Source organism: Lactuca virosa, chromosome 7 (assembly GCF_052849685.1).
Source record: "Lactuca virosa cultivar CGN04683 chromosome 7, Lactuca_virosa_CGN04683_v6, whole genome shotgun sequence".
In the NCBI taxonomy this organism is placed as follows: Eukaryota; Viridiplantae; Streptophyta; class Magnoliopsida; order Asterales; family Asteraceae; genus Lactuca; species Lactuca virosa.
In genome coordinates this window covers 90,857,675-90,870,977 of record NC_136432.1, presented here as the reverse complement: position 1 = coordinate 90,870,977, position 13,303 = coordinate 90,857,675, and the positions used below count along the sequence as shown (strand labels likewise).

Below are 13,303 nucleotides of genomic sequence, written 5' to 3'. Positions count from 1 at the left end.
TCCATACCTCTCTTTTCTTTCCCTGTTGATGAATAAGAAGAATTCAGTTTTCTGCCCCTGTGTATATTGTTTTCCTGTCCCATTTCTCTTTTAAACTTTACCCACTGTGATACTCCAATTTTGTCCCCTGTTGCTTTACTTTCTGTGTAAAGACACTAATACCCCTCTAAAAGGCCAACGGCCCTACACACCCACCCCACCCCACCTACCTACCCCCACAACCACTCCCACCCACACTTACTAATACCTATCGTCATACCCACGCCACCCTATCCATGCTACCTACCCCGCCTCACCCTAAACTTACTTACCCCACACACCCAACCCACCCCTAACCCTATTTAAAATAACATAAAAAGAATTTCAATAGTTTCTTGTCCAAAAAAAATTTAAAATAACAAAAAGTGGAAATTGAAAACTAATAGAAAAACACAACCAAACACGATTTCTAATTTTCTACAACGGAAAATGAAAACTCAAAACTTTTAACCAAACACGTTTTCTAAATTTTTCAACAAAAACCGAAAATGAAATTTCTACTCCTTTTTGAAAACTTTTCCAAGAAAATTGAAAACACTTTTCCACAACCAAACGCAACCAAAAAGGTGAAGTGGCAAACAGGACATCAAATTCCTACCATGGGCGGTTTAAACTTTTCCAACCATACAAGGCTCATATGTATTGCCACCAAGGTGCTCCCCAATAATCCGGAGGGTATTTTTTTCAATTGACAATGAGTCCACTACAACCATCTTAACTCTGGAAAATTCTTGTAGGACCCCTCGAGTTCCACATGTTTTAGCTTGAGAAATTTCAATTTGTCCATTTTTGCAAGTGAAGCTGTTTTATGGGTTGTTGGCTGCAAATTTAGCACTAAATTAATTAGTACATATACCTCATGTATGACATAAAATGCAGGTAAAATTAACGGTAAATGCAGCAAAAATATCAAGAGTACCGCACTCATTCACGTCCTTAGCTTACATTTGATGTCATCCCTTCCTCAAGCTTTTGCATGTTAAGTGCTAGACCTTCAAATGTTTTTGAACCCTAACGTGGAAAGACATGAAATGAGACAAGGCAAGTTAACATAGGAAGTTCATGTGAAAGGGTAAGAAAGTAAGTTTAAAGATACAGATTATTAAGAAGCTGGCCTCTCCTTTTGTCAACAAACGATAAGATTCTTGAAGGACTATGTTTCTTGCCATCTCTTGAAGCAGTTGATGCACCATCATTTTTTTACTTGGTGAGATGGTAAGTAAAAGACTTTACATAGAATGAAAGAAAAAGAACACGAATGTGTGTGAAAGAGATGAAAGGCAAAGTGAAGAAAACCCCAACTCTCTGCCCTTTAGATTATACATAGATTATACAGACCACTTTATATTCAGAAGTTCTACAAGGGTAAAAAAGGAAAAACACACAAAAAGGAAAATATACATGCTTAATTACAGGACATAAAAGCTTGATGAGCAAGCCTGTCAAAAATCCTAAAAACTATATACACCAAGATATTTGGTTACTATAGTTACGCTTACACCCCCCTCAAGTAAGACGTCCGTAAGGAAGGCACAACTTGACAGATAAGGCATTAAACCTGACTTTAGAAAGTCCCTTTGTGAACAGGTCGGCTAACTAGTCCTCTGTTGAAATATAGTGTAACTTTAAAAATCCATGAGTGACCAGCTCTCTTATGAAATGGTAGTCGATCTCAATGTGACGGGTGCGGGCATGAAAGACAGGATTGGGTGCCATATGTAAGTCCGATAAATTATCACAAAAGAGAGAGGAAGGATGAAGAAAGATATTTAGTTCACGTAAGAGGTATGAAAATCATCTAAGTTTTGCTATAGTAGTTTCAAGAGCACGGTATTCAGCTTCACTGCTTGATCTTGAAACTGTAGATTGTTTCTTTGCAGTCCAAGATACAAGATTTGGACCACTATAGATACAAGTACCTATGGTAGACTGACGATCATTCGGGTCTCCTGCCCAATCAGAATCAGAGTAAGCTCGAATGTTAAATGTAAATGACTGGTAAAAGGTCAAACCCTCTTGTAGTGTGTCTTTAATGAACCTTAGGATGCGTTTAGCAGCATGAGGATGAGGGGTGCGAGGTTAGTGCATGAATTGACATACTTGATTAACTGAAAAAGTAATGTACGGCCTAGTAAGTGTAAGGTATTTTAGGCCACCAACCATACTACGATACTTTGTAGCATCAGAAAGAAGATCACCCTCGTATAATGACAACCAAGAATTAGGAGCAGTAGGGGTAGTTGCTGGCTTGCATCTAGTCATGTTAAACCTCTCCAAAAGATCTAGAGCACATCTAGTCTATTTTAGCTGCAAAGTATGAGAACTATGAGTTGCCTCAATGCCTAAGAAGTAATGCAAGTCACCAAGGCGTCGGCTGCCAAATGTGTCACATATCACATCAATGACCGATGAAACACCGGAGGGAGAGGATCCTGTGATAATTATGTCATCGACATAAATTAGAATAACTGTAGTAGACTCCGTAGTGTGTCTGATGAAGAGTGATGAATCAGAGTGGCTGTTAAAAAAAACTTGGAGTAAGAGAAAATCATGAAGCCGTTGAAACCATGCCCTTGGACTTTGTTTGAGACCATAGAGTGCACGATCCAATTTGCACACATGATCTGGAAAGGATTTAGAGATGAAACCTGGGGGTTTCTTCATATACACATCTTCATGTAGAATGCCATTGAGAAAGGCATTTCTAACATCCAGTTGTTTGATATCCCAACGTTGAGCATGAGCTAAGGAAAGAACAGTAAGGATCATTGATGGTTTAACCACCGGGCTGAATGTCTCGGCATAATCAAGTCCTTCCTGTTGGGTGAACCCTTATGCCACTAATCTAGCCTTGTGGCACTCTAGGGACCCATCGGCATTGCGTTTAACCTTAAAAATCCATCTACATCCCACAACATTGTTGAGTATGAATCCACAGAAATGTTGAGTGTGAATCCACAGAAAAGCTGGTCAAAAATGGCAGGAACAATGTGAAGTTGTGAAGCCACAATTGTTGAATGAAGACCCAGTTGTGTTTTTTGACTACTTCTGATTTCCATCTCTATATAAGAGATTATTCTGTATTTGTAAAACTTGTATCTAGTGTAACAAAGAAAGAGTGCAGATTAGCACCAAGAAATGTAAATTCCTAGTTACCGGTGGACGTAGGTCAGAGAAGGACCGAACCACGTTAAATCCCTCATGTTCATCCTTGTGTTCTTGTTTTTCGTGAGCTGTGTGTGTGTTTAGAGTCGTGTGTTAAGTGTCTCGATCCTAACAAGTGGTATCAGAGCCTTGGTTTAGCTCCAGAGGGTGATTTTCAGTTTTTGGTGGAAATTTTTTTTCGTCAAAAACAATTTTGGTGTATACCGTTGGAAAGGTCTCGTTCCGAAGATTCCGAAAATATTTTTTCCTGAATTTTTTGACCACCGGAAGACGTCCAAATCGCCGGTCAAAGGTTTGACGGAATAGTGACCGGAAAAACCAGTTTCGCCGGAGAAGACGACACTGTAGTACCTGAAATCGCCGGAGAAGACGACACTGTAGCACCGAAGTTCCGCCGGAGACGACGACACTGTAGCACGACGTCAGCGGTGACGTCAGCAGACACTGTAGCAACACTGTAGCACGACGTCAGTGGTGACGTCAGCAGACACTGTAGCACGCCGTCAGCGGCGACGCCAGCAGGCACTGTAGCATATTTGAAAAATTACAGTTTAGCCCCTAAACTTTCAGAAAATTGCAGTTTAGCCCCTGAATTTTCAGAAAATTGCAGTTTAGCCCCTAATCTTTCAGAAAATGGCAGAAAGCAGTAAGCTTCAGATTGAGAAGTTTGATGGGAAAGATTTTGGTTGGTGGAAGATGCAAATTGAAAATTTGCTCGTGCAGAAAGACTTGGACGCAGTTTTAGATGAAAAACCGAAGGCGATGACCCAAGCAAACTGGGAGACTTTGGATAAGAAGGCCAAGGCATTTATTAGACTGACTTTGTCAAAGGATGTTGCCTTCAACATTTTGAAGGAGACCTCGGCAAAGCGAATCATGGAGGCATTGTCTAATATGTACGAGAAGCCGTCGGCAGCAAATAAAGTCTTCCTGATTCGGGAACTAGTCAACACGAGGATGAGGGAAGGAAGTTCAGTTACAGTACACATCAACAATTTGAACTCGATTTTATCCAGACTTGGGTCAGTGGGAATAAAATTTGAGGACGAAGTTCAAGCTTTACGACTGTTATCATCATTACCTGACAGTTGGTATGGAACAGTTACAGCCGTTACTAGTTCCACGGGATCGAAAGGACTCACTTTTGAGGGAATTCGGGATTTAATTCTAGGCGAAGACGTCAGACGAAGAAATTTCGGGGAATCATCAAGTGAACAATTGAATGCCGTCAGAGGTAGAAGAAATAACAGAGGTAGTGGGAGCGGGAACAGGAGAAGGAGTCAGTCGAGGACTCGAAATGATGTGACTTGTTGGAACTGTAAAGAGGTTGGACATTTCAGGAATCAATGTCCAAAAGACAAGAAAGAAGTTAACGTTGCAGTAGACCATTCAGATGATGATGTTTTGATCTGTAGTGTGGAGAGCAATGTGGATTCCTGGGTTATGGATTCGGGTGCTTCATTTCACGCTACCCACAGCCGTGAAGCACTGCAGAATCTAAAAGAAGGAGATTTTGGTAAGGTAAGACTGGCGAACGATGAGGTTCTTGATGTGACGAGCATAGGTGACTTAGTTTTGAAGACTCCAGTTGGTCCATGGACTTTGAAGGATGTCCGGGTAATTCCAAGTCTGAAGAAACAGTTGATTTCTGTTGGGCAGTTGGATGAACAGGGACACGAGGTTAAGTTCAGGAATGGGCAGTGGAAGGTTGTCAAAGGAAATCTTGTCATCGCTCGTGGACATAAGAGGGGTTCATTATATATGGTTAGTTTACCGTCTAAGGGAGTAACCGTCCCAGTTCAGAAGAAAAACAAAATCCGGTTCATAGAGTCTCGTGGACAAAAGAAGGTTTGCTTTGCAGATGGCAAACCCAGAGTCACAGGTCAGATTCAGGTTGAACGTGTTTGGAACGGTTCAGAAAAACCAGTCAAGGGCATTCATAGCAGTGGGAGCATGAGCTTTGTTTCAGCTAGAATACCCAGAACACAGTGGGTTAAGAGAACCAGTATTCCATCTGTAAAAGTCTCTCCAGATTATCTGTTTCACATGGAGAGTGTCGTTTGTTCTCAGGATGTTCCAGGATCGGGCAGTTCATTTCAGTGGGAGCCGATGGAGACAGAGAACAGGTCAGTGGCAGACTTAGCCATGACTGGTGTGTTGGAGCTAACGAAAGCTTCAACTGGCCTTCAGGATAATTGAAGAGAAGGCCAGGGTAACTAGGAAGGAGTTAAGATCAAATACAGATGAACAGTTGAAGCACAGGTGAAGATTGTTCCGTGGCTTCAAGTGGGAGATTGTTGAGTATGAATCCACAGAAATGTTGAGTGTGAATCCACAGAAAAGCTGGTCAAAAATGGCAGGAACAATGTGAAGTTGTGAAGCCACAATTGTTGAATGAAGACCCAGTTGTGTTTTTTGACTACTTCTGATTTCCATCTCTATATAAGAGATTATTCTGTATTTGTAAAACTTGTATCTAGTGTAACAAAGAAAGAGTGCAGATTAGCACCAAGAAATGTAAATTCCTAGTTACCGGTGGACGTAGGTCAGAGAAGGACCGAACCACGTTAAATCCCTCATGTTCATCCTTGTGTTCTTGTTTTTCGTGAGCTGTGTGTGTGTTTAGAGTCGTGTGTTAAGTGTCTCGATCCTAACAAACATTCATACCTTGTTGAGATGGAACGAGGCGCCAAGTCTTGTTTTTATGTAGAGCAGTAATTTCTTCCTGCGTTGCCAGTTGCCAGTGATGAAATTTGGATGTTTGGTTAAACGTCCTTGGTTCGTAAAACATGTCATCTGATCGAGTGGCTATCAGACCATGAGGCAAGGAGTGTGGTGAAGTTTGTTGGTAGATCTCAGCAATAGGTCTGACCTTGAGGACTGTATTTAAAATATCTGGACTTTCAGGGGCTGGATTTGTAGAATCTGAACAAGGAGGGGTGGCGGGTGGTGAAGAAGAAACCTCAGGAGTGAATTATGTAATTGGTGGGGAAGAAGATTTGTCTGGGGTGAAGTTTAATTGGGTTGTCAGTTCAACAAATGTATGTTGATTATTAACTCGCGTTTTGCTGGGCCTACTAGGCGTTACAGGATTTGGCACTGATATTGGGCTTGGCGTGTGAGGTGGCTACCCAGTAGTAGTTGAACTGTGGATTTCATTTGACGTTTGTGTTATTGCAATTCTGGGTTGTGATTTTGCTTGCGAGTTTGAAGCATGGTGATGAATGTTTTCAACAAAATGGTTGGTCTGCAGTGGTGGTGTTTGCCCGATTGAAGAACCTGCACTTTTATTTTTCAAGGGAAAATCCAATTCATCAAATACGTGTAGAGATAAAAACTCGACCATTCTTTAAATCCAAACATCTATAACCTTTGCGCGTATTATCATATCCAAGAAAAATACAGTGAATTGATTTTCGCATAAGCTTGTGAGAGTTATACATTTGAATATAAGGGACAAGTGAGTTGATGTTTAATTCCCCATTTAGAAAGGAAAGCTTTAAACTGACGAGTAGTGAACTCACCAGCACCATCAGTTTGTACAGTCTTAACATAATGAACCACACATATTTTTCGAGATAATTGATTTTCAATTTGAGTTTTGAAAGTGGCAAAAACATTAGCAACATTAGATTTGTGAAATAATGGAAAAAGCCACACATAACGAGAGAAATCATCAATTATAGATAGATAAAAACGATGGCCATTCATAGATTGAATCGGGGCAGGACCCAAACATCAAGATGAAGCATGTCAAGAGGATGAAGGGCATTAAAATTCCTAGGAACAAATGCCAATTTAGAAGATTTTCCCATAGGGCATACATGACAACTATGTGTTTCTGAAAGTTTGCCATTTATTGGTAATTTAAACTTGCTGCAAAGAACATTAAAGACATTAAAAGAAGGATGTCCTAAGCGATCATGCCAAGTGTTGGGAGTTGACCGTTCGCCTAAGAGAGCAACTGGACTATGAGAAGTATTTGGGTTGAATGATAGCTGATAATGACCTCCAAAGCTACCAGAAAGAAGGATCTCCCGCGTCCGAATGTCCTTAACACGAAAACCACACCAGTCAAGTTCAAAAAAACAATTATTATCCTTAGAGAATTGACGAATGGATAACAGAGGTTTGTGCAACTTAGGAATAAAAAAAACATTGTTCATCTTAAAAGACCGATTTTCATGAAGAAAAGAAGATTTACCAATGTAAGAGATAGACAAACTTGTACCATTACCAAAAATCACTGAATTTTTATCTGTATACGGTGAATACTCAAAGAAGTTAGAGGGATCTGGTGTCATGTGGTTCGTAGCACCCGAGTCCAAAACATATGGTTCAGATTGTGAGAAGTATGCAACATTGTTACGTTGCGCATAAACTCTAGCATCATGTCCATACCGATAACACAATTGGCATGGAGCATCTTGATCAGGAAATTGACCCAGGTTAAAAGGAGTAGCTAGAATTCCCCTGCCATGAGAATTTCCTCCTCTAAACGAACCTCTTGTGCGACTACCACCACGTCCGCCTCTATTATTTCGACTGCTTTGACTGTAACTGTTGTTCCACTGTTGACCGCCCCAATTACCTCTCCCCTGATTTCCGACTCTACCAAAGTTAGAGTTACCACGACCACGACTCCCTCGATTTCCATTCCCGCTGTTATTGGGTCGAGATGATGATGATGACTGAGGTTGAGAAGAATAGGTTTTAGTTGCAGTTAGGGTTGTGGCCTGTTCAACTGGGATTGCAAATTTTTTCTGTAGCATTTCTTCCTTAAGAAGCAATTCTGCCAGGTCATCGAGATTGAGTGACTGCCGAACATATGATGAGGATGTGGAGGTGAGAAATTCTTTGAACTCGGCACCAAGACCACCAAAAATTCGTTGAATAAGTTCGTAGTCTTCAAAAGGTTATCCTGCAGCAATAAGGGAATCAGATATAGTTTTGGCTTGAAGAAGATAGTCTGAAACAAAAAGGTCTCTTGGTTTCTTGAGGTTATGAAGGCGGTCTTGTAGGTTTTCAATTTAGATGGCCGATGTGGAGCCAAACCTCTTAGCCAGAACACTCCACGCTGCATGAGCAGTGTCACATGAGTTCAGGTATGGTTGAATGGCAGGGGTAACAGTACCTTTTATCCAGCAGCAGATCAGGTCTGTTGCATTCTTCCATGTGTCATGATCTGGGTTTTCTTTGCCATCAGCTAGGGTTTTGGGGGGCGGGTTTCTGTTGATAACAAACAATAGTTTTTGGGCTCGTAGAAGGGTTTTGAAGAGGGTACTCCAGTTTACATAGTTTTCTTTGGTTAGATGGTGTGAGCCATGATGGTATTAGGGTTGTAGAAAACAGGAAGATAATGAGAATTAGTCATTGGTGATGAACCAGAATCGTTAGTCATGGTTGATTCAGATTCCATGATAAAGCTCTGATACCATAAAAGAAACCATAAAAGACTTTACACAGAATGAAAGAAAAAGAACACAAATGCGTGTGAAAGAGATGAAAGGCAAAGTGAAGAAAATCCCAACTCTCTGCCCTTTAGATTATACAGACCACTTTATATACAGAAGTTCTAGGGTAAAAAAGGAAAAACACACAAAAAAGGCAAATATACAGCCTTAATTACAGGACATAAAAGCTTGATTTGCAAGCCTGTCAAAAATCCTAAAAACTATATACACCAATATATTTGGTTACTATAGTTACACTTACAGTAAGAAGGCATCTATTAATGAGGGTCCTGATCCCAGCCTTTGCATTCCAGTCATACTCCAATATCTTTACCACATAACCCTCATATTCACCAACAAAGAAAAAAGCAATATGCAGAAACAACTCTTTGTTACTGGTATGTGGTAATGAGTCAAAGCTCTTTTGTAGTATACCTTGGATTTTACAATCAATATCTCCTTTTAATGAATTCAGTGAATCCAATTTACTTCTGCAAACCTCTATCATGTTATTTTTTTTCCCTTGGCTCTTCAGCATCAGAAAATAGAGAAGAACCCAATACTTTAAGAGCTAGTGGGTTTCCACCACAATATTGTGCTAACTGTATGGAGAGATTCTTGAAACCTTCCATAGGAATTTTGGATCCAAATGCATGCCAACTCAGAAGCTCTAATGAGTCATCATCATTCAACAATTCAAGTTTGCGCACCTGACACCTCCAGGATATGGACCTGAACCATGCACGTATATCTAAAAGCCTAGTTGTTATTATGATCTTGCTTTGGGTATGAGAAACCCTTTTTCCAAGTAGAGCGCCTAATTGGTCATGTTCATCAATATCATCAAGAATAATAAGCGCCCTTTTCACTTGTAAGCATCCTCAACCTTCCTTGTACCCTCAGATACACTGGATATGCTTTCAAAAATTTTCCCCCTAGAATGTCTTTTAGAAGTTGTTTATGTAGCCCAAGCAAACCATCAGACAGTTTAGAGTGCTTTCCGATCTCTTCATGGTAATTAACTGCTGCTTCCAAATTTTTGTTTGTTTGAGTTGTAAATGAATTGGGCCAGAGTCGTTTTGCCACTACCTCCCATGCCACAGATTGCTACAATGTTATCACCAGATTGCTCATTTTCCAACCAAGAGTTGATAAATTTAGCTCAAGTGTCCATTCCAATCAGATGAGCTGGAGTACTAACTAGTTTCAAATCTATTTTACAGTCAATTGCATCAACCACTTTTGCAATAAAGTCTGTTTCAGACCTGCAACAATAGAAAAAGAAAAGAAACACATTCAGAGCATGGCATTTAATCTTCTTAACCACTTTAGCTTTCTTCAGTTATAGTGGATGGAGTTCAAATTCGCTAGCAAATTTAATATTCTCCCTGCAACCATTATCAACCTGCGGAATATGATGAACTGCGGTGTACATAGTAAGTGTATATGCAATCTGATTGAATTAAGTTTTCAATAATGTGAAGGCCAACTAGATACACCGGAATTGAATGAATCAGGGTAGAATACATGTAGGGCCAAAGTCAAACCCCAATACCTGCTATGCTATCAGTTTTAATTTTAGCATCACTTCTCACTCACTATTTCACATCATATATACATACATGATACAAGAATATATGCATATTGTAGATATGTAGTAAACCATTCATAATTAAGGAGGAAAAAGGCATAATGTCTATACATAACCGAAAAACTATCTATCCGATAAATTAAGCTTGCAATCTTCATTATGTCGACAAGGAGGGATCGACATGGTAAAAAACCCGGTAAAACAAAATGATTAAAGCTCCGCCTTTGCTCAAGGATCAACAGCAGCTCGTCAAGGCACCATCTGGAATTCGCATACTTCTCTGACAATACAACTATAGAAGCCCTAGATTCTTTGATTGCTTTATCGATTTCCGGCTTCAGTTCTTGACCCCTGTCGATATTATCATTATCCCTAAAAGTGCAAACTCCTGATCGCTCTAAAGCTGCGTATAGATGATCCGTAAATGACTTACGGGTATCTTCAACTCTAAAGCCTAAAAAAAGGTCATGGCAGCTGGTATGATTTAGCAGAGAAGCAAAAGATGAAGTAGACGCCATTGAAATTAGTAAGATGAGACTTGAGAGGTTGTTAAACAAAGGGAATTATAAAAACAAGTCAAAATCTCCGGTCTCCGGAGAATTACATAGGTGTTAGGTGACGTTGGATTGTTGTTACGGTGTGATTAGACAAAACTACAAAATTGGTCGTGTATTCAAAAAATTGTGGATATTGTGCTTCTAACTTGTATGAAAGGTCCAAAATCAAGATGTCCTTGAAAAAGTTGAAAAGACTATTGTGCCCTTTTAATTTTATTTTATATTTTTATATTTATTCTATGCTCTATTAATTCGCAAAAAAAAGAATGGCCACACTCTCTCTCTCTCTCTCTCTCTCTCTCTCTCTCTCTCTCTCTCTCTCTCTCTCTCTCTCTCTCTCCAAAACATAAATCGACTTTAAGCCACCTTTGAAATTGCACCAGGAGATAAAAAAAAAACACCACCTCTGAAATTCCTTGCATTTTCGATCCCATACCATTCTGTTGTCTTGGTGACGTTTCTAATTAGGTTTAGACTCAACTTCACCTTCTTCTTCTTTTGTCATGTTTCTTGCTACACACCATTGTTTTTCTTCCCAACTGAAAACCTGAACAACCCCCAAAATTTTCACATCTTCCTCCCTATCTAGTAAAAAACCCAAAATTCTCATCAAAATCAAGTTTAGATTAAAAATTGCAGAAAGCCCTGGATCTAGAAATCGAATTCCATCATGTGTTCATTTTTGTGTTGAATCTGGTATAAATTTGGTTTGTTCATTGTGGGTTAGAGGACTCTATCGCCAATGTGCTTAAAGGGATGAACACACACAATAAAGGGTTTATGTGGATAAACACACACACATACACACATCGATTTCAGATTCGATGGAGAAAAGAATATGGGTTTTCAGGGATGAACATACACACAAAATCCGTTTTTTAGACATCATTTTCTAGAAATCATATTTTAGATATGTGAGCATGAGCGTTTATCAGAGATGATTATTTAAGGGTTTATAAAAATCATCCATGATGTCGATGCCTCCAAGGTGTTGCCTACAAGTGTTACTCGTACCCCTCACTCTTCAATCTACTTCAAGTGGTAGCAAAAGCAACCAAAATTAAATTATTTTTTGTTTCTTTTGAAATCGATCAGACTAGTAACAAGAAGACGGAATTGGTGGTGTAAGATCTATTGGAGTATATAGCTTAAGAAAAATTAAAAAACACACATTCACACAGTGAAAAATGGAAATGGTGGTGTAAACCCAGTTAATATCAATATCACATTCGAAGAAGAGGAAAACTCAATGGAAACGGTGAACGGAGAACGAGATTACATCAAGTCTTGAATCGTCTAAGATGGAGAGATCGGATCTAGGGTTAGCAAATTCGGGTTCTTTTTCACTGTGTATGTTTAATTTTCTTTTTGTGTATAAAGAATTTTATGATTTTGTGAGTGTGTGTTCTTGAGGACATGAATACGGAAATGGTGGTGTAAAATATATTGGAGTATATAGCTTAAGAAAAAGTTAAAAACACGCACTCACATAGTGAAAAAATGGAAATGGTAGTGTAAACCCAGTTAAAATCAATATCACATTCGAAGAAGATGGAAAACTTTATGGAAACAGTGAACGGAGAAGGAGAATACATCAAGTCTTGAATCGTCTATGGAGAGATCGGATCTAGGGTTAGCAAATTTGGGTTCTTTTTCACTGTGTATATTTAATTTTCTTTTTGTATATAAAGAATTTTATGATTTTGTGAGTGTGTGTTCTTGAGGACATGAATACGGAAATGGTGGTACGTGTAAGATCTATTGGAGTATATAGCTTAAGAAAAAATTAAAAACACACACTCACACAGTGAAAAAATGGAAACGGTGGTGTAAACCTAGTTAAAATGAATATCACATTCGAAGAAGATGGAAAACTCAATGTAAACGGTGAACGAAGAAGGAGAATACATCAAGTCTTGAATCGTCCGAGATGGAGAGATCGGATCTAGGGTTAGCGAATGAATTTGGGTTCTTTTTCACTGTGTATGTTTAATTTTCTTTTTGTGTATAAATAATTTTATGATTTTGTGAGTGTGTGTTCTTGAGGACATGAATTTTGAAGGTACATATAGAATGTGAAGTTCTTTGATGAAATACACGATGAGAGAGAGAGAGAGAGTGTGTGTGTGTGTGTGTGTGTGTGTGTGTGTCACAACTAGCAATTTAGGGTTTAAGATGCGAAGCTTGTTCACAACAAATCCCTCTATGTAACCTTGTTGTGCCTTACTGATAAAATTCAAACTACAATGTTCTTCAAATTCATGCGTGCATATATTGTGATTCAAGTTGAAATAGCCTCATGCAAGTCCAAAACTCTATCCAATAGCTAAGTCCAATCAATTTTGGGCCTTAGCCCAAGGATTCTCGGCCCAACACCCTGTTGGACCAAAACTTTTTATTTGGGCCTTATTGGGCCGAAAACATCTATTTGGCCCTCCATTGGGCCGAAAACCCTTTAATGGGCCTCGTTAGGCCGAAAACCTCCATTGGGCCTTCCT

At 39.3% G+C, this 13,303-nt stretch overlaps 1 protein-coding gene across 1 annotated transcript; it reads right to left on the bottom strand.

The window, feature by feature from the left end:
- Positions 1 to 9,166: 9,166 nt before the first annotated feature.
- Positions 9,167 to 10,766, bottom strand: LOC145126913 (disease resistance protein RPV1-like). Its single transcript, XM_079062190.1, has 4 exons — positions 10,525 to 10,766; positions 9,859 to 9,922; positions 9,527 to 9,764; positions 9,167 to 9,474 (listed from the first exon to the last, which is right to left on the bottom strand). The coding sequence occupies exons 1-4, from the start codon at positions 10,764 to 10,766 to the stop codon at positions 9,167 to 9,169; spliced, it is 852 nt and encodes a 283-aa protein (XP_078918316.1).
- Positions 10,767 to 13,303: the final 2,537 nt, after the last annotated feature.